Source organism: Netta rufina, assembly GCF_964035555.1.
Source record: "Netta rufina genome assembly, chromosome: 13".
Taxonomy (NCBI): Eukaryota; Metazoa; Chordata; class Aves; order Anseriformes; family Anatidae; genus Netta; species Netta rufina.
In genome coordinates this window covers 21,504,515-21,532,155 of record NC_140136.1, presented here as the reverse complement: position 1 = coordinate 21,532,155, position 27,641 = coordinate 21,504,515, and the positions used below count along the sequence as shown (strand labels likewise).

The 27,641-nt window shown below is 34.1% G+C and overlaps 1 protein-coding gene across 1 annotated transcript; it reads right to left on the bottom strand.

The window, feature by feature from the left end:
- Nucleotides 1–483: 483 nt before the first annotated feature.
- Nucleotides 484–27,641, bottom strand: TDRD12 (tudor domain containing 12; the record flags this gene model as incomplete). Its single annotated transcript, XM_084294659.1, has 30 exons — nt 484–569; nt 907–973; nt 1,066–1,219; nt 1,305–1,418; nt 1,856–1,910; nt 3,089–3,210; nt 4,181–4,338; nt 6,602–6,694; nt 7,219–7,426; nt 7,803–7,990; nt 9,253–9,352; nt 9,514–9,734; nt 9,825–9,961; nt 10,786–10,903; nt 12,186–12,314; nt 13,477–13,668; nt 14,258–14,385; nt 14,704–14,857; nt 15,547–15,732; nt 16,181–16,285; nt 17,846–17,906; nt 18,670–18,728; nt 19,756–19,832; nt 20,335–20,533; nt 22,320–22,405; nt 23,408–23,463; nt 24,838–24,957; nt 26,186–26,322; nt 26,641–26,802; nt 27,621–27,641. 30 exons carry the CDS (start codon nt 27,639–27,641, stop codon nt 484–486), a joined length of 3,693 nt encoding a protein of 1,230 aa, XP_084150785.1.

The window sequence follows — 27,641 nt, the reverse complement described above, 5'->3', positions numbered from 1 at the left end:
ACAGTACAGTATTTCATGCCAAGTCCATGTACGTCCAGTCAGGTAAAGATTGCCATCTGAGTTCAGGCATCATTTATTCATGCAGAACTGAAACAGGAAATTGATACAAAACTGATTCTGTATGTGTATGAAGGGTAATATAGAAATCATTGACAGACCATCAGAGTTTGTGAAACTGCAGAAGTTATTAACTATTGTTAACACAGCAAACTCAGGTAAGTAAAGCTCTTTAATTTCTTAAATTAAAAGTACTGATGTGCACATCATCATTAAAGCCAACAATTTTGAAGTGAAGGCACTAGACAATATATAGAGTTCTTCTGGAGAGTATTTTTTTCCAGATGCTTAGAACATAAGGACTGTTTTTCTCCAAAAATTAAACACAGTTCTGCAACCTATACGTTCAGTTTCAACAATTTTAGGGGCATGCAATAGACAATACTTTGCAACATTATCCTTAACAGACAAAGATATATCTCCAAATTACTCATCGCTTTCTACACTACTGTCATCTGAAGACTCGACCAGATCTTCGGTTACTGCAGAAGTGCAATGCAGCTTTTTAGTACCTAGAAGTAATTAACAAAGTGTAAAATCTATAAAGCAAGAAAAGACAAGAGCTTCAAAACACACATGTAGAAATACAAAAAGCCTTTAGGGTACAAACTAGACCAAAACACTAAAAAATTCTGAACCAAACTGTCTGCAACAAACTATACTGACTGAAAAATACCTGTCTGCCCATACTTTGCTAGAGGTCCTCTTATCTGCTTTCCTGGGAGCTGGGCAAGCCAGCTTAGTGTCATACTTACAAAACAATTGAATATTTCAGATAAAATCTATGCAATAAAAATTAGGATGATAACCATTTCATACATGAGAAACACTGACTTGTTCTATCCTTACCAGCTGGAAAAGGACCCTTGTCTTCAAAATCTTCCCAGTGTTCGAAATCAAAAGACACATGAGGATTCTGTTAACAAAAAACAGTCTGAAGTATCTGTACCAAAACACAGCTAGTATGTTTGAAATATTCAGTAATTCTCAAATAATTTTTCCCTTCACCTTGTTCTTTAGTAACTTGCACCATGGTCCTTTTTTCTCTTTTGTGAGGATAATAGCAGCCTCTTTATCCTTAATCACACACGATGACTTTTCTGTAAGTATGTACTGATGTAGCTCCATGTCAGCCAAATAAAGTTTGTCTCCTGAACAAGCACTAAATTATAAAAAGGTTTTTAAAAAATAAATACAAACTAACAGTCAAATTTCAGGTTTACTAAACTCAAATTTCATAAACCTACCTGAAAATTACTTTCTCTTTAGAGAAGTCACATTTATAGTCAGCAATACCTGCTATTTTTACCTTCACTGTAACAGTCACTTCATTTTGAAACCATTTTATTTCTGGATAAAAGCTAGAATAGAGAAAGATTAATTGGAGTTAGCCCAAACACAAAATAAACTGCCTTACATACAACTAGAATTCTCCCATTAGGTTGCCAACAAACAGATGAGTTTCAGCACCTGTATGTGTATTCAAACCATAATAATTTGACTCTAAGTAGCAATATCAGGAAACCTTATGTCAGGAAAAAGAGTGTCAGCCACACTTGCTACAAAAGCAATGTGATATCAGTCTTTGGAGGAGTGTATTTGTTAGCTCAAGAGGGGACACATCCAACATCACCACTGGTCTCTCATGCTCAGTATCAATTTAACAATTAAAGAATACTTCTACCTGTATTGTATCTATTTACGCGTAAAACAGATAATCTCAGTAAGGATAATTGTCCTGTTGGACAGTTCACATTAAAAAAAAGCATAGTAGCAAAATCACTCTGAATTTTTGTACCATTTGTGCTGATGCAGGGTGGAGTCTTCTGCTTCCTTATTTTGAGCTACACCATCTAAAAATAAGAAATCAAGGAAGATATTTTATACTTATCTATAATGTACAAACCAGATTCCAGAATAGCCCCGTACCATCATAGAAATAATTCAACAGCAATCAGATTACTACTGCAAGCATTACTGCAAGCATGTATTTGGTACTTACGTCAGATACTTCCTATCTGGAAATATTCTATTAAGCTAATAATTCAACTGAAATTTCAAATGAAAAGTATTAGAGTTGGTATTAAAAAAAATAAAAATCACACTTTCCAGGTCATATAAAGGATTTTTTTTTTTTGAGTCTTCCAGACATTATTTGAAACCTGCAACATGTAATTTTAGAAACTGAGTAAATGTTTCAGGGGTTCATTAAACAGCTAAAATTGATATTATCATCAGAGCTTGAAACACAGCATTACAGTCACTCTACTATACCAAGTAAAAATAAAAAGTCTTCCATGGTAAGTATTACATGACATTGCAACTTTTTTTTAATCATTCAGCCCTCATCTCTCCAAATTCACATGCTAACTAGAGCTAGACCATCTTCTGTCCTCTTCATGGCTGACATCAAGTCATGTGCTTTTAAATTCTCTGCTGACTGAATACCAAAACCTTGAGCATTAGATTAAGGAAAAAAAAAAAAACAAAAAACAAAACAAAACAAAACAAAACAAAAAAAAAAAAAAAAAAAAAAAAAACCTGTTTTCTACCACCCGGAATCTGGGGAAATAATAATAATAAAAAAACGTAATCTCCCAGTGAATGATGCTGTTTTTCACCTCAGATATTCCAACATAGGTTAACTCCCTTCAACCTTACAGCTTTTGGAAGTAAAATGCTCTTCCTCTCCTTGGGAGTTATTTCCTGTTCACCATTCCAAAGAGAACCAAACAACTGAATGTTTCAAGGACAGAATACGTCCCAAACAGTGAAACAGATGTATTCACGTGGCTTACTCACATAGCATCTTCAGGCTACTAACTATAAGGTATTTGTGACTTAACATAAACATGACTTAACATAAACATTTAATAAACATATAATGTTTATGTTAAGTCACAACATATGGTGCTACTCCATATATTCAGAAAAAAAGGCTGCATTTGAAAAAAATGAATTTCATGTTAACATTTTAGGGCTTAGCTTGAATGAAAGCTTTAAATTTTTTGTTAACAAGGAGAATGCTTACCACATAGATGATTCCCCATAGTCATTTTAGAAGATTTACAGTTTTCAGTAGAATTTGCTTGTATGGACATGTTCTGAGGATCAGACATGTTCTCTGAATGGTCTGTATCCTCCTTTATGCTTCTGTACACAGAAAAAAATGTTTTTAAAATGAAACATTTATAAAATAAAAGGTTTAAGAATGTTAAATATTCAGTGAATTCCAAATCGTAGTTGGAAGTCCTATTGGAGTTATGTTTCTCATTCTAACATATACAAAACAAACAAAAAAAAACCCCACAAACAAACACGGAACTTCTAAAATGCACTTCTAGCAATCCTGAAGTCGCACCCACAGGGTTACTTAAGTTTATTAACACAGTAAGAAGCTTTTATACAGTAATCCAAGTCAGAAGAACATTTAAACTTCTGATGCTGGCAGTATTTCCTTTGAGTCAAAAAATCTGTTAGTCTTAGTGTGTGTGATGGACCTGGATAGGAAACTGGTTACCTTTCAAAAAAGAATTCCAGTTGTTCTGGGGGCTTTTTGGTCATATTTTGTTTTGACTCAGAAAAAATAAAAGTTTTAGAATATTTAGAGTTCTTCACATATTAGTAAGAGACCTCTGGCTTTACAGATTACAAATAATACCTGCAATAACAATTTTAAGAACTCTATGCTTGTAAGAAAGTGAGGTATTAACGGACACACTATGTAAATTACATCAACTCAGTTAGTTGGCCAAATGAGGGGCTTTACTAGCTGTACTCAAGATGCAGGAAATATTGCAACAGAGTCAAGCTATGTGAGAAGCCACTGATCATAAGACAACAAAATTTGAATTTACAGATTTTTATGACAAACTTGACTATCTGCATCAAATGCTAGTTTAACATCTTGAAGACTTTCTATTTTTCTTTCCATGGTGCTTATGTAACTAAAGAAAGAGGAAAGCAGATGTCACAAACATGGCTGTCTCTATTTAAACAAAAATCATACTCAGTACCAATAATGTAAATATCCTGTTCATAAAGTTACTTTTTTCCTAGTAAAATATATGCTGAAAATAATACATATTTTAAATACATATTCCAAATAATTGGAAACACTCACAAAGGCTCCAAGTCGTTCGTGTGATTTAATACACATAACTTCTGGAGTTGTGTTACGTGTTCTGGATTGTCAGTTCCCAGACCTGTAGACAGAATCTCAGATCGCACACTGTATTCATTGACATACATCTTCAAATCCGAAAGCCTGGTAACCCGGACCTTGAATTACAAAACATGCTAAATGAAAACCATAACTCATTAGTTGTTTCTCTACAATTCTAAGCTGTTCTTTAGATAAAATTTAGAAAATCTGAAAATTAACAAGTATATGTTTAAACATGAAATAACTTACGTTTAATTGTTTTCAAAGGATCACCATATTTTAAATTGTTGTAACAGCTCAATTAACTAGTAGCTAGCCCCATCTAAAAGAACCAATGTGGAAATGAAGTAGAAAATCCTAGCGTCAATTACAAAAACTACAGCCAAAATATACACCATAGAGTTAGAATAACTTCTAGATCCAAATCACAATAAAACTGCTTTGGGTGGGGCCCCAGTTTTATTGAGAGGAATAAAAACAAAAGGTAGCAATCAAAGAGAAAAGATTAAGATCATATCAGAAATCAAGCTAAGTAAGAAAATTACTTTCAGATAATTTTCTCTTTCCACTTTATTTTTCATCTGATTGAATAGACAGGAAAATAAAGCAGGATATATTCCAAAGCACAGAAATACCTTACTTGGACAGGACCAGGCCGACACAAGAAATGCATGGTGATCCTGGTGTGTGGGGAAGCCTTTCTGATCAACTTGTCTCAACCATAACTCATAAGTTGAGGGATCATTTTTATCTTTGACAGCAATTCTTAAAAGAACTCATTGCCCTTAAAATTGTTTTTGACACAGACATTATAAAAACACAATTAGCTTTTTAAGGTCATTAATGAAGACATGAAATGCACCTTGATTTTTTCTTTGTCCTTTGACTTCACTTTCAGAATAGATTCCTGACTTTCCAAACAAGCAAAACACAAAAAAGCCGACAACAAACAACCCAAACCCTTTCAATTAAAACACAGCCTTAAGGTAGTTTCCTACCTGCAAGATTTTGGGAGAATAGGAAAATACTCAGGGGAAACATCACTGCATGGATGACCTACTCTTCTCCTCCTCACTTTTCCCTACCTATCACCTTCCAGTCAGCACCTCTAACATGGACGCTTTGCCCAGCCCAGTTCTGTTACCTTCACAGGCCAGGGAACTGACACAACAATACAAACATGGCACTGACCTTAACATGCCGATTTCAGGAAACCTAAGAAATCAGCTTTGACACAAACAATAATTAAAGCAATTTCATCATGTCTAAGAGTACTATAATGAGACATAACAAAATCAAAAATTTCAGCATCTTCAACATGAGAGGCAGCCTTTATATTCAATTGATGTTTATTAGTTTTCTTTTGAATGCCAATAGAAAGAAATGCAGCTGATGAAGAAAAACCTCACAATACTACCCATTAATGCTCCACAAGACTAAGACATCTTCCAAATGTTAGTTAATGGCAGTGTTAAAAAGTGTTAAAAACAAAACTCCACACACAAACAAGAGCACTCATTCTTCCTATTCGGATTAAGAAAACTAAGGAAAGAAGTTTAAAGGGTTCTTTTAATTTGCAGAAAAGCTTAGAATAAAACTGGCTAAGGAAAGAGAGTTGCAAGAAGAAAAAAAAAGCGCAAAAAAGCAAAAGAACAAGAAGGTAATTTGAAAAGATCGTCGAATATAAAAAAGCAACAGCATCGTCATCACTGAAACACAATACAGCAACACAATACAGTTAGTTATACAATAATCATCATTCTCAGTGTGAACATGTGGCATATCCTTTTTGTCCCACTCCCACTGGTGCAAGAACCAGAAGACAGCAAAGGCTTACAAATATAAACAGAATAAACAAAGCCTAAAGTAAGAGATCCTAGAGATTAGCAAACAATGTTAGAGGACCAAAGCATCACTATCTCAGAGGTATGTGTGGCAAACCACAGAAATGATTTTATAAAAAGCTAAGTAGTATTTCCACAAAACACTTTTGTTATTAACTTCATGAAATAGTCTGGATGACATAACTTATTTGATACTCTGTTACTGGCGTATTTTCAGCTGTCCAGATTTACAGTTCAATTTTTAATCACTCACATACATTCCATCTATAAACAAACATTCACGTTAATTGCAGAACAGCTGAAGCTGTGAGGAGGGAGTCATGTCAATCAACCTCCCTTTTCAAGCAGGGTTATCTAGAACCAGCAGCCCAGGACTGCATCCAGATGGGCCTTCAAGTATCTCCAAGGATGGAGAGTATAGAACTTCTCTGAGCAATCTGTTCCAGTGCTTAGTTACACATGAATACTACGTAGATTAAAATCAGAATATATTTCTGTCTGTGTTCTTTTTTTAACTCAACAACACCATACCTACCATTGGGTCAATCCAAACTGTATTTCCTAGGGCAAGTACTATTTTTGCTTCATGTGGTTTTCCTTTAATTTTGTGATGAATATAATGGGTTACCTAGGAGAAACAAAACACCACCTCTGAGATGTTTAGCAAGGTAACTTTGCATTTATTTGAATTTTAGTGAAGTATCATCTGAGCTTAACAATAAATTCAATTCAATAAATCGAAACGGCTTGAGTAAACTAATGAAGTACTGTAATTTTACCATGGATTAAAGTAGTTAAGTCTTTAAGGAAGGAACTTATTAATAGAAGACTACCCAAGCACAGGTCAATTTACAGAGGCTGCCCTCCCATTACTCCCCACAGACTTACAAGTAGCAATAACGTTCTGGAAGAAGGCATTTAAATCACATAGGAGAAAATCCCATAAATTTCACTTTATTATTTTGCAGGCAAACAAAAAGTAAAAGTTAACTTCTCAGAATCTGGACCACTAACAGATATTTATTGATAAGACTAAAAACAATTAAATTTGATAACTAACTTTGAATTCATAACTGTTTTCATTTAGAAAACAAACACACAAATTAAAGAACCTAAGGGAAATACTATGAAAAAAGAGATGATGAATATTACCTTTGGGTTCCATTCAATTTCATTATCAACGGGTTTCACTCTACAAACTATAAATTCCACAGCCTGAGGTGGCAGCTGCTGAAATCTTGCAGGTAAGTGAAGAAGCTGAGAGCTCTGAACTTGACGTGTTCTGCCTTCATCTATGTATTTGATTTTGATATTAAAGAATAAGTTTTCTTCTTTTGGAGGAGTCTCTACCACCTGAACTCTTCATATAGTGGGAGAACATAACAGAATTAGTATTCACCTAATCAACTGTAAGAAGTTTTTGTTTGTTTGTTTTTAAATCTGCACATGTAAAAAAAAATCACAGTAAAATACTGAATTCTGTGTGGGCATATGCATATGTGCATGTGGGATCGTTTTATTTTCCATTTGGTAACTTAAAAAGTATGCGTTTGTTTGGTATTTTAAAGACTGATCTGAATATAGCAGTGTTTTTTTGCTGTTTTCAGGGCAGGATGGGGAGGTGGATATTATATTTTTTGTTTTTAAAAAACAAACAATGAAAGGTTTAGATATTTTTTTTTTCCTTATATAAAAGTGCACGAGTAAATTAAAAAAAAACAACACACAACACTTACCTGTGAAAAAGTGTTTCCTCACATAATCCATACAGAGCTAGCTTCTCTGCCTTTTTAATAGGAATTTTATTACTAGTCTCCTTAAAATATTCACTGATTTCTTCAGCAAGAGTAGTATATTGGTCCTGTTGTTTATCTACTATACGACCGAAGTAGTTTGTTGCATTTACAATGTGGAGAGGCAGTATCTGAAAGAACAAAACGTATTAGGGAAGGGAAAAAAAAAGGACTGATGATGTCTCAAATTAATGAGATGTGGAGATGTTTAAGTTTTCATATTCAAGGCCAGCCATCTATTCACAACCCACAGAGTAGGCAGAGAGACTACTGCAAACACACATTTCAGAAGATCATTTATTACTACTATATTATTCTTAGGATAATAAATAGTATTAACTGACCATATTCCAGTCAATGGAAATATATAGCACAAAAACCATCAAGCCTCAGTTGGTGGTATCCCACTTAATGCCAGCGAGCTACGCTATTATCTGTGAAGCTACTAACTACTAAGGCATTCCACACCATCCTAGCTTAATTCTTAATGTTCTCCAACTTTATGATGAATTTTAAAAGAAGCTTACTGGGGAAACACGTAATGGCATTGCATTATTGTTCTCTTTATTAGGCCATCACTCTGAAAATTTTGCACTAAAAATTGGTTTCATAAAAAACAAAACAAAGAATATACTACTAGCAACTCCAACGCATAAAATTCTGGGTGTACTGTCTAAATGTCATTCCACATAGAAATACTGAAATACAGCTAGGTATACAACACAGATAGTAAGAAGACCAGACATTTGATTTCCGCTTCATAGAAATCCCAAAAGAGCACAACATGACTTCAGTTCTTAAAGAATGGAACCCATTCCAATATTTCCTAACAAAGAGGAAAATGAATACTTATTGTATTCATGTATTAATGAATACTTATAATGCTGCAGTCAGCAGAAGAAAGCAGATGATATCACGAAGTCAGTCCTGACCTTAGGCACTACAAAAACTAGATATAGCCTGCCAAATAGTCTGAACTCATACCTACCAAGAAAAACTTCTGTATTAGGCAGAAGTGGAGTGACAAAAAATAAATAAAAAATACACTCAGTTCTCCTTTCTATTCTTGCAGCCATTGACCTTTCGGTACTGATAGTGCCCACTAACTGCGTGAGCTGAATGCACCTGAACTCTGCAAAAGACAGGACGGGAAGAGGATGCAAGCAGTTCAAAGGGGCAAATTTAAGGGCAAATCTGGCACGATTCATATTTATGCTGCAACCCCTTCAAGGGAGAGAAGAAAAAAGCTAAACATGAACAAACATTTTTGAGATATAGCACACATATTACAGCAGTATTAACGTAAATGTTAAAAAATATGTAATATGCTGAAGTACCTGTTTAAGACCTGCCTTTTGAGTACCCAAACCCAAGATAAATAACAATAACTTACTGTCACACGTCCAGACGTTTGTGTAATTTTATCTGGCATATTCTGGAGCATGTCTATTCGTAAATTAATTTGATGACGGTCTGGACACACTGTTCTATTCCTATGTATTAAAAAAAAAGTTTTAGAAAAAAAATAATGAGCAATATCTGGTATGAATGAAAGTACTCAATAGAAAAATCTATGAAGTAGCAGTCATCATTCAAGGCACACAATTCCTTCTTTCATGAGTATGAATGTTAGGAAAATGAGTTATTTCCTTACTTGCAAATTCCAAATGCTTTAAGATAGGTGCACAGTGGCCTTGCAAACTTCTTTTCTTCTTCAGCTTCTAGCACCCTGGCTGTAAAATCATGCAGTTCCAGGGGAATTTCAGCTTTAGCACGCTTCAAATAGCGCAGGATCCCAAGAGCATGACACATGTTGTTTTCTGTTAGCAGTACGACTGACCTTGCCTTTGTATGTTCCTGATCTACAGATGATTCCTGAAACATATGTATGCATTTCTAAGCTTTTATTTATCCGCCAAATAGTTATCAAATGTTAACATTAATTTTTTGAAGATTTATTCAAACCTCTATCACATTATGGAAGTTGTCAGACATGTTGTATAGACGTTGACCAAAGATTCTTGGAGAAGAAGGAAAACTGAAATGTATCACGCAAGATGCATCTGTAATTCCCAAAAACTGCATGCAGTCATCTGTTAAAACTGAACACGTGGTTTAAACACAAATATAAGGGAACTGTAATACTTTAAGCATGTGGAGTATTAGATCACATTTACAATGCCTGTTTCCTTCTCCCATCCACTTAAGAATCGAGGACAATCTTTTCCCAATACTTACATAAGGCATTAGGTTTCTTCAACACATTTCATAAGCGTATGGCAGACAGCATCACATGCTAGTTTCTAATCTGTGTAAATCTCAATCTCATAACAATATCAAAGAAAGAATAGGCCACAGCCAAATACTTCACAAAATAGAATACAATTCCAGTAATGCAGAAATGCTAACACCTTGAACCTATAGATGCAATTAAGTTAATCTTCAATTGACAGATAAAAGGAAAAAATGAAGTTTAAAACTGCTTAAGGCTTTGCTCTGGGAAAGAACTCAAAAAAAAAAAAAAAAAATCTACCAGAACACAGGGAAATGATTATGCTAAGGCTTCAGACATTCTGAATTTCAAACTGAAAATAGCCTTCGTATTAGCAGAGGGAAACCGTGGAAGTTCTTTGAAAGAACTAATAGTTCTTGTAACTAATAAATCAAACAACTCTTTTAAGCTCCATGTAATAAGTAAGGCTTCTTGATGATTTCCCTATCAGCAGTTAACCTTGAGACCCAGGGGAAAAAAAAAAAAAAAAAAAGACTAGATGCAGCACTAACAAGTAAAGAGATAACCAACAGTAATTCATAGGGGACTGGCCTCACGGAAGTGACAAAATAATCTCATTAAGTATTTAATGTAGAACATAGGTCACCATGAAGAAATAAACAATAGACAACTAGAAAATGAGAAGATACTCACCTAACACAACATGATTACCAGAAGCATAGCTTTTTGTCCAGTGCTCTAGGACATACGTGAAATTAAACTCCTTTTCTTTATGTATTTTCAAGGCAAATATTGAATTGCTCTTCAGTGCCTAATGACAAAGTTACACATTCTTGCAATACAACAATAACAGCTCTGAGAAACTCTAACAGTGTATCTTATTAGTATCTGGCATACCCTAGAGTTATTTTAAGTATATGGGAAATGGAGAAAAAAGAAAAAAAAAAAAAAAGAGTAGAATTCTTAGGTTATTTATATGAAAAATACTTAAGCTTACTCATTTCCTGTATAAAATGAAAACTAATAAAGCCCAGCTTCCTACGGATTAATACATTAAGCATCTGTTTAAGAAGGTACAAAGTCAATTTGAAGCTTTTCCCACCATTAAGATGACCTCTCTGTTTTAAGGGATGTTATTTTCTAGTATCATGCAGGCTCACATTTCAGACTCTCAAAAAGTGCTAAAAACTCTCATTGATCTCCCGCACTTAACTTGCATGAATGAAGAAGTCTCAAAAAGGCTTTATATATTTGTCAATTCAAAATTGTTTAGAAATTAATCACTACTAAAGCCTTTGTTATTTAGAAAGAAAGCATGCGTAATGAAGTGGTTTTTTTTCTATGTCACTTAAGGTATTTGAAGTTGGTGTACACAAGGATTACTACGAACAAGTTCCACTAAAAGCTTCAGTACTTCTGTAGCATTGACAAACTTTTGTTTTTTTTTTAGTGGTGGTATTTGAGCAGGGGGTGTTTTTGATACTCCTGAAGAAATTTAACCCTCAGACACTCAAGGAAAACAAAGTCTCAAGACAAAATCAGATTGGTTTCTGTTACCAGTCTTCAAGGACTAAGCATTCCAAATACACTAATTACGTATTAAGAATCTTTCAAAGAACACAGGATCTATTCCAAATTCTGGGAGAGAATATATTTCTGTGTTTTAGGACTATTCCTATTAGATCCGGAAAGTCTAGCCATATATTCTTTTGCTATCCCACCCTTGAAACTACTGCTAAATGTTTTCTTTCTCATATCCTCATAGCCTGCCTCCTTTAGTAAAAAAAATAATTATATCTCCACCATGCTGTTGAGGTTTAACAGCACTGCTTCACATCTCTTGCTTCCCAGTGAAATCTAACAGTTCTCCTCTCTAGCTTCATACTGTTCAAGGACCAGCAGAGACAATGAATGTACAAAGGATATTTTTTGTTTTCCATTGCTCTCTACTGCTGTGTTACCTGAAAAAAGAACAACTGCAGGAAAACTCCTTGGTCTGCCTCTCTAAAACGCTGAGTACACATAGATTAAGTGTCTTTTTTTTTTTTTTTTTAAACTGTTGTATTACAAGCTAAGTTTGGTTGTTTTGTTACCTGATGTACCATTTCTACTTCATCTAGTGAATCTGTGAAAACCAACACCTTCTGAAGATGATTAGGGGTAAAATCCAACACTTTGAGTAATATAGCGGTTTTCTCACTGCTCACACAATGCTGCACAACCTAGAAATTGACACAAAATAGATGACTGATAATTCATATAATCTAAACATACTTTATAGCGTAATTCTTCATTTTAATGAACACTATGCATTGTTACACAATACAGCTTGAATCAAGGGAAAAAAAGAGTAAATGGTAGCGCTTTTGTTAAGCTTACATGATATGCAGTTCTCACAGAGGACATCCACTTGATACCTTCCAAAAGCATTTATTTACATCACATAATCAAACACCCATGTTAAGAATTTGATGAAATGCTCCATTAAAATGAGACACGATTTTTCATTCATTTAATTTTAATGATTTTTCAATCTTTTGTTCTAAGTTTGGCATTTTCAAGAACTACTGAAAACCTTCAAACTACAAAAAATGTCCTGCTCCAGGTGAAACGCTAAAGCCTTTAAAACACTGACATTGTCAGTCCTGCCAAACTACTAACTTGATTTCTCACAAGGAGTGGTACGTTTTTCAATTTGGGGTGAAGCTTAGAACATCTAGTCTTTCAAGTATCCCAACATGCTCAATCCCCAATTTATGGCATAAATTATAAATTATTTTTAGACACAGACGAATTCAGATCATACTTACATTTTGTATTATTCTCAAGGGCTACACTGTATTTACTAGAAATTAAATATACAGTTTGAAACACTCCATATCTTGACCTAAGATTTCCAGAAAAAAGGTATTTTGTTGCATGGCGCACTGCAGTAGAACAAGGTGTTTTTTAATAGCTCTGTTGTGGCAGAACTTACCCTGTAGTTTTGCCATATACAATTAATAGTTGAAACAACTTTCTAGTAATTTTGTCACAAGCTACACCATTTGGTAATGCTCACATAAAATCCAGACTTATAAGCAGGATCATGGAACTAATTGAGTCTTCACCCAGTCCTAGAAACTAAGGTAAGTGACCATCACCTCATTCAGTAAGGTTTTCTAAGAATCACCTCAGTTTGTATGTGGGAAGTAGACCTGAGCAACCTGATTTACGATTCCTGCACTATCCAGTTACAACAAAAAACAGTTTTATTTTATATATATATATATATATATAAAAAAAATACACACACACACACACACACACACTGAGCTTGATCAGTACAGACAAGACGAAAGACATCTTGGTAAACCAATAGCAACATCACCCCCGGATTTTTACCTGATGTACATTTCCGTAAATAGAAGCTTCTTCCATAGCTGTTATCACAATGTAAGGATCGTTCATGAATTCCTTTATTAAACGTGCCATATGTTTATTCCATTGAGTTCCAACAGCAATAATTTGATGTGGTAAATATTCCCATTCTTCAGTAATAATGGTCTTCTTGTAGCAATCTAATATAGTAAAAACCTATAAAGAAAAAAAAATCTATCATCCTCTTACCCTATTCCAAGGAATCTGTAAAAGCAGTGGAGTGTATATTGCTCCAGAACACTTTTTTTTTTTCCACATTATAAAACTTGAATCTTTTGTGTTGTATCTCAGAAGAAAGCGTTGTGCACTTTTGCCCTATTATTTGAATACCTCTGAAGCAAGAAGAAAGTGCCAGAAGGACATGAAAGAACTGTGTGCACACATGCACACAAACATCCTCCCTGGAACTGACTATATTAATTGATCAAGGATCACAGCTAACACCTGAAGAAGCAGCTTCAGTAAACCCCTTGCCAATAAAATCTACTAGAAAAATGAATGTTCAAGTAGTTACAAAATAGTTACAAAAAGTTAGATTAATAGACCAAAGCTCTACTTCTCCAGTGTTTTATTCTGTCAGAAACATACAGATAAAATTTTTATTTTTAATTCCGTTTCCTTCTCAACTTATACTCTAGCCAAGGATTCAAGATTAGTATTTGCATTATTTTCCACTGTCTTCAAGACTGCCATGTGCAGAACAACTGGAACAACATTTTACCATCTGAATGCAAAACCCAATTACCTGTTCAGTAGCTTCAGAAAACAGTACCTCAATCTCATCAAAAACAAGATGGCAAAGTCTACAAAACAATAAGCAGTTATGTTCATACAGTCTCAGGAAGCTGTATGGTGTAGTCACAATAACATCACCTACAAGTCAGAAAAAAAGACTCTTAATATTTTTATGATTTTAAAGAATACAAGTAAAAAACACTGTAGGGCAGGTCAATTTTACTAAAGAGACCACTAGATGATCTCTTGAGGTCCCCTTTAAAAATCGTATGATTCTACATACATTCAGGCAGAATAAGATACTGAAAAGTGTCTGTAAGGAGGTGGTTAAAATGCACACTAACATAGGTCAAACCTCAAGTAATGGAACAAAAATATATCTATTTCTGTTCCTTCACACTAAGTGCCAGTAACGTTGTTCTCAAGCATAATTAAGAAAATAGAAAGTATTCTTACATCCTTGGATTTTCACTCTTTTAGCTTCTTCTTTATTCTGCCCAAGTATTATCAACATTGGATGAAGCTGTCTGGAACATCTGCCGTAAGTTTTCAACAACTCAAAAACAAGTTGTGCCTTCTTCCAGCCAGGACATAAAATAAGTGCTAGTGGCTACATACACACACACAATTTTACACCATAGTATTAGACAAGAAGTACAGTTCTTACAATTCTGAACATCTCAACATTTAGTAAAAAAATAAAGTCTGCAACACAGGTCTTTATGTGCTTAAAAACTGAATCTTTTAGTACCGTATCATCTCATTAACGTAGATGCTACAGACCCAAGGAATGCTATGCCAGGCTACCTGAAGACAAAAAGGACACATGCAGTAACATAGTGTAAAAGGTCCAGAAATTTAACAGAAGCAGGAGCATGGTCTAGTACGACCCCAAGTAACTTAAAATCTTCACCTAAAAGTCCCTTACAAACTCAGTAATTCTGTAGTTCTGTGCTCTAATACAAGTTATGAAACAAGTTACAACATTTCAAACAGCTAATACAAATTTGAATTTAGCAAAAACAGACTAAGTCCTTTAAAAGGAACCTTCATAAGAATCAAAGTGCTATAACATTAAGCACTTATTAGACATAACTTACTAAGTTTTAGACTTCCAATATTCATGCAGTCCATCTCCATAAGCCTTTACATTGAAAGGCCTATAAACAGGCAAACATCACGAAGATACACTAAGATCACATTAGAAACATACATTCTAAACCCCCACTATTTTTTGATTTATTATTCTATTTTGCACTTTAGAACAGAAAACCTGATACTACTCTAATATATACATACTCCATTTCTGTTTGGCAAGGCTTTGTAGCAACTTCCCAATTGCAAGAACGTAAGAACTGGTGGAATATATAAGAAAGGGTCATTTCCTTGATGTGAAATGGCAACTACATCACATCCTCGAGCAACTGGTGGCCAACAGTAAGATTCTGTGAAGGTAGGGCCTAAGAATTTTTCCCGAGTAAGTTCCTTAAGAAAAAGATAATAAAGAGTTCCATGTGAAAACTGTGTACTTACATATAGACAAAAAAAAAAAAAAGACAAAAAAAATAAAAGACAAAACTCTATGTGACCTAAGAACTTTTTTGACCCACTTCATGACTAATATTCTTAACATGCAATATGAAAACAAATTCCTTGGGGTCAGTGAGTTAAATTATGACATTGAAATTAAAAAGTCACTCAACTTATGACAACAGTTGACATACCTGCAGAAACCTTACAGAAGCCTGTAAGAAATTCTTACAGGTGTCTGTGTCAGCATCTCTCTAAAGCTTCTTTATTTATTCAATCACATGACAAACATCCTAGACATTCCTCCATCAAAACAAGGTATTGAAATAACATATTTAGTATTTAAGGCTGAAACATATCATCCTTAGAAGAAATTCAGTGTAAAATCAAATATTAGTATTACCTTTTTCAGATCATCATAAAGTGGTGCTTTTTCCAGAATTGAAGATGGCTCAATTTTGTTGCTAAGAAAGACAAAGTTCCCTTCTTCACTAACACTGTGAGAACTCTGAAACCGTAAGTAGAAGATAGTATTGAAGGCAACACGAAATAAAAGGGTTTAAAATAGTTTAAAATAGTTTACTTATGATGACTCGAGCATTTCTTGTATTTAAAAAATTAGATTTTGATAAAAAAAAAAAAAACAAACAGGAAAAAGAAGTTGTAAATGCATTTTAAATGCGATTCATACATACTGATCAGCTACACAGAGCAGTCATGAGACAAATACTCAGTATTTCTTTCTTAATGAATGATTTATAAAGACCTTCATAACACAACTGTCTTAAGAGAAACAACAAAGCAGGTAAAAGGGCTGGAAGGCAAGTTCTATGGGAAGCTGAGGACACTTGTTTTGTCTAGTCTGGAGAAAAGAAGGCTACGATGTGACCTTGCTGCCCTCTACAACTTCCTGAGGATAAATGGAGATGGAGCAGCTGATCTCTGTTCCCTGGTAACCAATAATAGAACATACAGGAATAGCACAAAGCTGTGCCAGGAGAGGTTCAGACTAGGTATTCGTTTTTTTTTTTTTTTTTCCAGTCAGGGTGGTCAAACACTGCAGCAGGCTTCCTAGCAAGATGTTTGACACTCCATGACTGTCAGTGATTGAAATGCACTTGGATAGTGCCCTCAATAATGTACTCCAACTTTTGTTTATCCCAGAAGGGGTCAGGCAGTTGGTCTCGATAACCTGAGCTTCTGACTGAGCTATTCTAATTAAGATACTCAAAAGAAAGCATTAGAAGCTGGATGCACACTTAGTGCTCAACTACAACAACAAAAATACAATTAATTAAAAATTACTAGTAAAATCCACTGTGGTGGCTTGGCCTCACAGCCACTTGCTCACTCTCCCCTTCCATAGGGTTGGCGGAGAAGCAGGAGAGCAAGAGATCTTAAAATACAGTCAGGGTTGTTACCAACTACTGATGCACACAAATCACACTCAACTTTAGGTAACTTAATTTGTTGCTAAGTAATGTAAATATTTGAGTACTGTTTTGGTTATTAAGAAAGAAAAACAACAGGACATTTGCACACTGATGGAAAAACACCTTTCTTCCTCCATTCAACTTCGCTCCTCTCCCTTTTTAAGTGAACACAGATTAGACTAAGCTGCATCACTGAAGCAGCTATCAGCACAAGGCAGGCACTGCAGTCAGAATGTAGCAGACTGCCTTCCTTGCTCCTTGTATCCTACTTCTTTACAGTGTGGGTCCTCCACTAGTTACAGACCCTTCAGAAATACCTGCTCCAGCACTGAACACCTCCTGTTGCTCTTATATTGGTGTTCCCTGTATTGTTTCTCACTTTTTTTCCATTCCTTACTCCTCCTCTGGTGTCTTCTACCCTTTCTTAAGTATACGTTCATAAGGGTGCCACCAATTTTGCTGACTGGCTCAGCTTTGGCCTGAACTGGGCCTGATGTGGAGCCAACAAGCATCAGCCCCTAACTTCCTTCTAAAAGACCACCTCTGTGTCCTCTCCCTCCGCTAGCAAAACCTTCCAGGCATATCCAGTACATTTGCATAGAACAAGGTAAATTTAAGTTAAATGTTTGAAATACCCATTGGTTATCTTCTATTTTAGGAGTCTTCAGAGGATCAGAATTTAAGAACTGCAAGAACCTGAAAAAAAGGAAAAATAATAAATATAACAAATGCAAAAGTAAAGTACAATTTATAAATACCACCAATATTTCTAAAATCTCAAGAAGCAATTCACTTTTCACAATTCAAAATACTTTTAATGCATTATCTATGCTGAGGAGCAAAACCTTCTAACTTGATTACAGAAATAAAGAAAACAGTTTTTAAAACTGAAGGTAGCATTAGCTTTTTAGTATCTACATATAGCCCCAAACAAATTTTTGTAACAGATAATTAGTAGCTTTCTCAAGTCCAAAGGAAAAAATAAAATAATCAAACATCACTGTAGAAAGATTTCTTGAGAGTTTCAAGGAATGAAACAACAGTTCTTTCCGTCAGCTACATAGTGAATTTAAAAGACAAACAACTCAGGCATATTAAGTATGGGTCATCTGATCTGCATCATAGTAAATCAAAGCACAGCACAAATCAATTCATATTTAATTCAGTTTGAAAATATAAAATCACACTAACAATTGATATAATAAAGCAACTTAACATGTTTAGAGTGCAGAAAAATATTTCCCCATCAAATATTTTTTGCCAAACCATAGTTGAGAAGGAACTATTTTTATTGTACTCTGAATAAATATCAACAGCTTCAAACTCCCTTCTTCCCCAGAAGTGTGCATATGCATTTTTTTTTCTCTTAAGTGCTCAAGAATAGTAACTCAGAACATATATCACCACCTAAATCTCCGATTACATAACTATTTCAAATATTTATCACAATGCACCATACCTGTCTGTGTGAACAGCTGACTTTTCCTTGCAAGGCAAACCCGGAAATACTTTGACAATCTATCAAGAAAAGGTGAAAACTATTTCTTTGCACTAAAATACTGTTCAAGAGAAGTATTTCTTCCACCTACTAAGGTAAAAGTAGTTTTCTTACTTAACTCTAGGATTTTCCAAGTATTCTGGGTTTCTCTTTGTACCAAATTATATGTTTGCCTGATTGAGGCAACAGTTTTAATGAAGCAAACTTACTTCTTACAGAACAGTATTTTCTTTCAAGAACATAACAAGAATATTGCCCACACAAAAAAAAAGAAATATTAGGTCATGGTCATATCTCAAGCAATAGCCCTAAATGGGGATCTGAAATAGTATGAACACACACTGCTTAGTTCTTAAACATCTTATTTAAAAATAAATAAATAAATCATGAGAAGCCTGCACACATCAGACTGGAGGAAAAAGCAGAAACAGGTTGCCCTCCTGCAAACTAACAAAGTGAATGCACATGAAGGTAAATTGAACAACAGTGAAAATCTTCAATGGAATAACCTGTAGCAGACACTATATCCAGACTTATCCAAAAGATCCTCAGTTCTGAACTAGGGTTTTCCTAACAATCATCTTTTATCACAAGCAACCAACAGGCTTGACTTGGTCAAAAACCTGCATCACTGAGGTGGCTGATAAAGGTTATTTGGCATTAGACTGCTCAACGAGTAAGAAGAAACTCCAACAAATGTTAACCATTCTATAGCATAAGGACTATTTTGTTTTCAGGGCAGCGTTAAAGTTTACCTTCTTTTATATTTAGAAAACTGAACATCCCACTGTAGACCCTTATTATCTTCATAAAACCATAGCAAAAGAGTGAAAGAGTAGACACAACCTTTCCAAGGATGTGTTTTTCTTTTTAATGTTCTGCATTTTAAAGTAAAAGGACAACATTCCACTCCAATTTAGCTCTATCAATAATTACAACGGTCCCGCAAATCTGTTACATAGAAGAGACAGCTAGATGACTACAGTATTCCTTATATGTCCCATATATGCTTAATCGAATTCACCGTTGACACAATATGATACTTACAGATTTGGTACCTTCATTTACATCTGTGCTTGACCTTTGGTACGTCTTTTCAGGAGAAGAACTAGAAACACTATGACCTAAGAAGATAATCAGAAATTTTTAAATTATCTGAACACATAAAAAGCTAATATTGTTATTTACAGTGAGTTGCCACTGATTTGCTGTTTAGTTTCTTCTATCAGTTGCTAATCTCAAGGATTTGAATCCTTGAGACAAGTTACAGTAAATCCTACAGTTGTACAAGTACCTCTGATCAAATAATACCCTCCAAACTCAAGAACATCAGTAACACACTACACAAGTAATTTCAGCAGTATCTAATGCTATTAAACAGATCAACAAATGCCCATTGAACTCACCTCTCAGCCTTCACTTGTCTTTTATGCTACAAAAAAAGTATTCCTACATCTGGTGATTTGATGACTGTTTGTGAAGTCATAAGCACCCTTTGTTAGGATACCATTTGATACAATTGTTGATTCAAACTGAGACATTAGAGTAGCTTCATGTTCAATATATCCAATTAGAGAAACTTAGCATATTGTCTATTTGATTGTTTCTGAAATATATGGTTCCTACCTGTTTCAAGATTCATTGGTATTTTCTCCTCAGACAGAACTGGCCTAAAAGCACGTGTAGGATCAATGATTTTTACTGGAAAATATTCAACATTTAATGACATCTGGTTCTCTTGATCTTTTGCAGGACTTCCAGTATCCTCTTCAGTTTCCACAAAGCGAGCAAAGTTCTTTGAGACAAGATCATCATTAATGCATACCTTAAAAAAAAAATTAAAAAAAAACCCTTACCGACCAGAATCAATATTGCATACTATTTAAGGGTATATCTGAAATTTTAAACTATGGTAATGTTTAAGCTGATAGATTTGAACGGATAGAAGGTATTAGACTTTATATGTACCTTCAAAGTTATTGCCTATGGCAAAGACCACAGCCACAGCGTTAACAGCCTTTAACATGGAGTGATCCAAGCAGATGCAAGTGAATTATTTCATAACTACATTACAGCTACTTAAGTCTGACAGTAACTACAGGAGATTATTGGCAGAAGTTAGATATTTTGACAAGTGGAGTTATTGTTTCCCCTGAAGGTTTGAGGACTCAGTCTTACCACAGAATGGTTTGGTTTGGAACATACCTTAAAGATCATCTAGTTCCAACCCCCCTGCCATGGGCAAGGACACCTTCCACTGTATCAGGTTGCTCAAAGCCCCATCCAAAGCAAGTATGAACTGGTATTTAATGACATATGAATGAAGTAGTTGCAAAATATTCTAAATATAACACAAAAGGTGTGAAAATGCAGTAAATAATTCACGTAGCTGTCCACTTGAGTTGCTTCCTGTATATTTATAATTTTAAAGGAACATCTCACTGTAGGATGCAGAGTAATTCAGCTTAAATAACATCAAATATTTCTTGAAAAACCTCAAAGACAGTATTTTTTTTAAGCAAAGAAAATATTATAATGCTTGAAAACAGATACAAGATTCTTGAAGACATACAGGTTTACCGTGCAGTTCATTGTCACAACCTCCAAAACAGTTGTGCATTACAGCTCCAGGTAATCAAATGGAATAGCAAAAACCAACCAAACCAAACAAAAACAACAGAAAAACAACACCTCACCCAGGATAATTCTAGTTCATTTAAAGTTATCTCCAACAATTCAACTTTAAAATGAAAGTGCTCTGGTTTTAACACTAATGTTAGTGTTCACACATTTCTTACACATTTAATACATTGTTTGGACCAATTTGTTTAAATTCAAGTTCCATAAAATATTGATAGCCCTAAAATTTTTGTTATCTGCTCTTTAAAAAAATATATTTATTTTAAGCAGTGAAGAACTTAATGTATTACTTCAAATTTTAAAATGTTGCTGAAATAAATGTGATTAGGACAATGAGGAAAAAGATGAATGAGCTTGCAGTGAGTAGAATTGACTCTGTCTGGTATCCATTGCTGCTCAGCCTTTCACCAGACCAAGTTAGCAGGAAAAGAGCTTTGGGAACACAACACTCATTTTCTGTGAGCCTCATTTGTGATTTTTCTTGTACCCTGTCCTGTAATTCTAACAGTTGTAATTAGACCTAAAACAAGCCAAATTGCAAATGATAAATTCATAAAATAAATTACCTTCATCAGAAGTTCCTAAAAATGAAAGAAAAACTTGAAAGGGCAAAAAGAAATTTGCATGAAATAACCTAAATTTGCAGTTCTTATGAGAACGTGTACTTTTTGTTATGCAAGATATCTTTGTGCAATGCTACAGACTTGTACTTCGCTTACCTGCCAATACCTTCAAAATAAAGGTACACATGAATGAAAATGGAATTTCTGCCTCCTGGAACACCTCCAGAGAGTTACATCAACACAATCATAAAACAATACCTTTAATAAGTTAATGATTTAGCTTCTACTGTATCTGGCAAATGACAAAACTCACTTGCAGATAATGCTTTTCAGTCCTAAACTGATTACAAAGTTATGATTTACATAATAAAGCATACAAATAGGTTTGCAGATAAAGAAGTATCTTACCTTTTCATCTTTTATTGTCACATAAAGAATAACATCAAATGTATTATCCTCTACAGCACATAACTTGGCTTTGATTTGTGTAGTTGCTAAATGTAGTAGTAAGAAGGAGAAATATTAACCCTGTATCAAATTATCAGTATTTTTCAAGCTATACAAAAACAGAAATAATGATTAAATGAATGCAACCTATTATTTTGAAGAAAAATTAATACAAATGTTGTAACTTCTAAATGAAACAAGAATCTAACAAGGCATTAACAGAGCTCGAAAAATTAAGTTGTCCTCAGTCATTGAAGGAAGATTGAGAACTGAAAAGCATTCATGACCTGTCCACCAAAACTAAACTTAGTCATACAGTGAAATTATTTATATATTTATGCGTATTTGTGAAATCAAGTTCCATGTTGTTATTGCTTCCTATTGACCTTTACTTTGCATAATAATGCATTACACTTAGATGTGTGAAAACCTGTAAATCATGAAAGTGCCATGTTCCATTAGTATGGGAAATTAAGAGCCTAAAGACTCTACTGTTTTTATAAATTCATCCTCTCCTCCTCAAATATCTGTGTATTGTACTTGCAAATAAGCAGGTAGGTTGTTTTTCAGGTAGAGGCACATAAACAAGGTTAGACAAGAACAGTAAAGGGCTGCTTTTCTAGCAACACCAACAAGCGCTCTCACACCAAAAAAGAATGCTGGATATGAAAAAGACTGCATGAGCTCCTGAAACAGCACACATGGGAAAGGACAACAGACTGGAAAACAAGCATTTCTACTTCACTAAGTAACTACTTTGAGCAGTAGATAGTTTCTTCCAAGATAAACGCTCTTGAAAGAAACTATTCCAAGCTGGCAACCACCTAGTCAACTTTAACAATTTATGCAGTGTGGTAAAGATGCAAGTCTACACACATTGTTGGCTAAGTCAAATCACACCAAAAAAAAATTGACTAACTCCCTTCTCTTTAAAATGCTGTGAAAATTAAAAAGGAAGTACAATCAAATATATATTCCAGTACTACATTTCTCTGACAACTTATTTCCCAAAACAGAAGGGCCAATTACGATTTTGACAGCATATTTACCTTTCAGAAGACTTTGAAAATACTGAGTAGCAGCATTATCCCATCTTTGGGCTGGCCTAGGAAAATAAACACAACCAATTATCCCACAGCATCAAAACTTCAAACAATAATCTGAAAAGTGAGGCACATTCAAAAAAAAAAAAAAAATGTTCTCAGTTCATGCTAAGTCTCAAAAACTGTCTCTAACAGAAACATTAGCACGATCTTTGAATGTAATTTCAGTTTTGATGTTTCAGTTCATTCATAAAATGAACTGCCTAAAAATTACTAGATATTGATTTGTCAAAGTATGATGGCTTATATCCAACATAAAGTAAGGCAGGAAAAAAAAAAAAAACAACAACAAAAAAACAAATAAACATATTAACTAGAAATAGAGTGGGAACCCGTTTGTAGAACATATTAATTACTTTAAATAAGTATTGACCAGTTTTGAACAAGCACTTTACAAACATTGTAAAGACTTTAATGTCTATAACAGAAAATTAAGTTCTTTACCATCTTCAGCAATTGCAAATACAAAAAAAGAATCAAATGTACAGCATTGCAAAAATATAAAATATAGTAGATATATGTAGAGAACTTAGTGGTCTTTTGATAATTCACAAAGATGGCCCACTCAAGATGTATGCTATTTCCATCCTAACTAAACTAGTATTTGTTTTGTTAGAGTATCTAGGTAAAATACTGATTCCTCCTTACAAAGGACAGTATAAAAAACAAACCTAACAGTCAAACTACATGTAGTTTTAAGTATTCTTTAACAACATAAATCAAGATAGGTTACTTGCTATAATGCCACATTCCCCCACGATCTGGCAGGTCTTTGACAATAACATCCTAGAGCTCAAAGTAAGGATATACAAGCACTTTTCTTTACCACTACATCCCAGAGAAAACCTTATTCCACTCCTTCAGAACTGGCATAAATATGATACGGAAAGTACAACAAGAATCCTAAGTATTTCAAGGAGACAGATATAATGGGGAAAACCAAAGCTATCTATAATGTTTATACATTAACAGAACTTCAGTTCAGTCAGAATGTCTAATGGCCACAAACAGGATTGTAGGGAATAAGATGAGCACCTGTAAGAAACCGCACACGGATCAATTAGTAGAGAAGCTCATTTGCTGGAATCACAGTTCTGGGATTGCAGATGAAGGGCATTAACTGCCAAAAATTTGTCTGAATTTCTTAGTTTCTAAATAAACATCAGAAGTTTCAAATAGATGAATAATAAAACCCAAATCATTAGCAAGTTTATGAATTGCTCTTGTAAAAAATAAATTGTTTTCCACATCTTATCTCCTATGTTCCTATTGAAACAGTATCCTCTGAAGAAAAAAAACAAACAAACAAAACATTGTGATGAAATTTCATACCTAAGAAATTTATGACTAGAATACAATTATTAAACTCTACTTACACTATTTTTGCTGTATCTTCACAAAAGTTGACACGCAACGTCACCGGCTTTGTGCAATGCAATCTACATTTTTTTGCTCTGTATGGGATTTGCATAAATGCTTTCATTGCAACTCGAACACTTAAAAACAAAGCAGAAATAATCTCATTTTAAAGAGCAGACTATTTTCCAGCGGTGTTTCAAACACGTGCTTTCATTATCCTGTATGCAACAACACATTTCTTCTAGAAGCCTGGTTCCTACAGTGAAACTCCCTGGAACCCCTGTTTTATTTATTTGTTTATCTAAGACAGGTCCTGTAAGGAGCAATTAATAAACACATTTGCCCTGCATATGACTGCACTTCCCATTTAGTAGAGAAACCTCAGAAAGGTTTGCAGTACAGTTTAAAGTCTTTTCATGATATTTAGACCTCATACACTATATATACACAATCTGGCAATTCTTACCTCTGAGTGAGAAGCCAGGTATGACTAAAATCAGTAAGAAGGAAATTAATAAATATACTAACATGCATCTGTACTCATTTCCCTAAAAAAAAAAATAATAATAAATCTTTGTACAGCTATCATTAGAGCCTTGATCTATATGTAATTACCCCTTATAAATGGTTTTATGGGAGACATTTAGTAACCAGCAGGACACCACCTATACCAAGCTTTTAAGATCCATATAATTATCATTTTTGTTCCAAGTTATTTCATAATGAAAAAGCAGTATATCATGTGTTTAATTGTATTAGAAAGTATTTTAAACTTGGCATTATAAAGTTGCTCACTGATACAGGCACAATCTATTTAAAAATGTTATTTAAATTAAGATTTTAAAATATTTTTTCTAAAATATTTTAAATAAGATTTCTTAATTTTGTTGAATACTACAAAAACACTTGGTAAAGATCCTTGTACATTAAGTTGGATATTTTACCAAAGAAATGAACCTTAAACATGTCTGAAAGCTGGAAGAGATTTTTTAAGACACATTTTAAGATTTTAGAAACCTATAGTTTCATAGTGGTTTTATTTATTTATCCCTTAATAAGGTGTGTTTCAGTAACGTTAACTGATAACCATAAATCTCAACCATATTAAACGGACACTATTCCAGTTTCAAGTCTTTAAGGAAAAGAAAGATAGAACAGAAAACATCTTAAAAAATTAACAGAACAAAGACTGGTTTGCATCCACACTGACCAGGGCCCATCACACATCTAGCAGTTTCTTGTAGATCCACACTTCACTTTAACCAAAGCCTTGTGACTATTAAATTAAATAAACACTGATAGCCAACAAAATACATTTCAGTGACACTCTCAAAAAAAAAAAAAAAAAAAAAAACAAACACTTACTCCTTTGTTTTAACAATAGTGTATTTGGCATAATCCACAAGAAAGCATTCTGTTTGATAATGACCTGCACAGTACATGATTGATTTAATAACTGCTCTACACCAGCATTTCAGTTCTTCACTGAAAACCACACACATCTGAAAAAGAAAGATCAAAACAACAGGTTCTTGTAAATGGAACAAACATCACCATCAGTTTTCTTAGAGGCAAGAAAACGGTGTTTACAATACAGCCCCAGTTTACTCTATAAACTGCAAGTACTGCAGCTTCCTTAGTGATAAAGCTTACAGACAAGATGATATAAGATGATATAAACCACATAGATGTCCTTTTCTACTACAAAGCAATATTAAAAAAAACAAAAATACACTTGGATACTTCACCCTCTAAACCAAAAAAAAAAAAAAAGATCTCTTTTTATTCTTTTTATGCACACAACATAGCAATGTCTTTACCTGGCCTTTTTCTAATGTTACTGGCTTTACTTCGTCCACATTTTCACAAGATCTGTCATAGAACTGATTCATTTCTGCATTCAAGTTTTTATACTCTATTTCATCAACTATGTACGGCCCACATCCTTTCATAGTAACCCAAAAGCAGCTTGGATCTTCAATCTGGTGCAAACAGTAGATAAAAAAACAAACAAACAAACAAGTAGTATTATCCCCTGCAGAAGTGATAGAATATTTTCATGAGCATCTGAGCAGTAAACAGGAATCTTAAAACCTTCAGCATGGCCCCCTACATTATAGGAATAGATATTCAGCATAAAGAATGTTAACAGGCATAATACATCTTTCATGTTCAGACAGTTAGTTCAATAAAAGACTTCTAAACTTGTTTCTTTAGCACTGCAATTAATGACGTATGCATTCTGAAAGGTAAAATCATTTTAAAAGTTTGTTAAATGAAATATAGTGACTTAAGTGCACATATATAAATATTTTACTTTCACAGAATTTTCAGAAAATGAAAAAAAAAAAAAAAATCACTGACAGGCTTTTCTTCAGTCTCAGAAGATGTGTAACACAGCCAGTTTCTTTAAAATAGGGCCACAGCTTTCCACTCAGCCTTTGTAAGCATTTATATACCAGTCTTACAGCTAATAAGTGTACTCGCTATTCTGGGGAAAAAAAAATCCATGATCTCTTGCAGCATTAATTAGAAAGCTATTACTATGTTCAATTTAAGATTACACAGGGTATCTTCCATTTTAGATTTTTGCTGCATCCCTGCTAACCTCTTTTGAGAGGAAACCAAGATAAACACGTGGAAAGAATGGGAAAATGTATATAATCTGTCAATGACCCCACCATGTGTAAGAAATGACTGCTGAACAGAAATTAAGGCATAATCTTATTTGTAAATCTGACTTCTATAGTTTTACTGAAATAAACACCAAGCCTTTCAACTTTTAAAAATACCATCATACCTGTAGTACGAAGACTTCCAT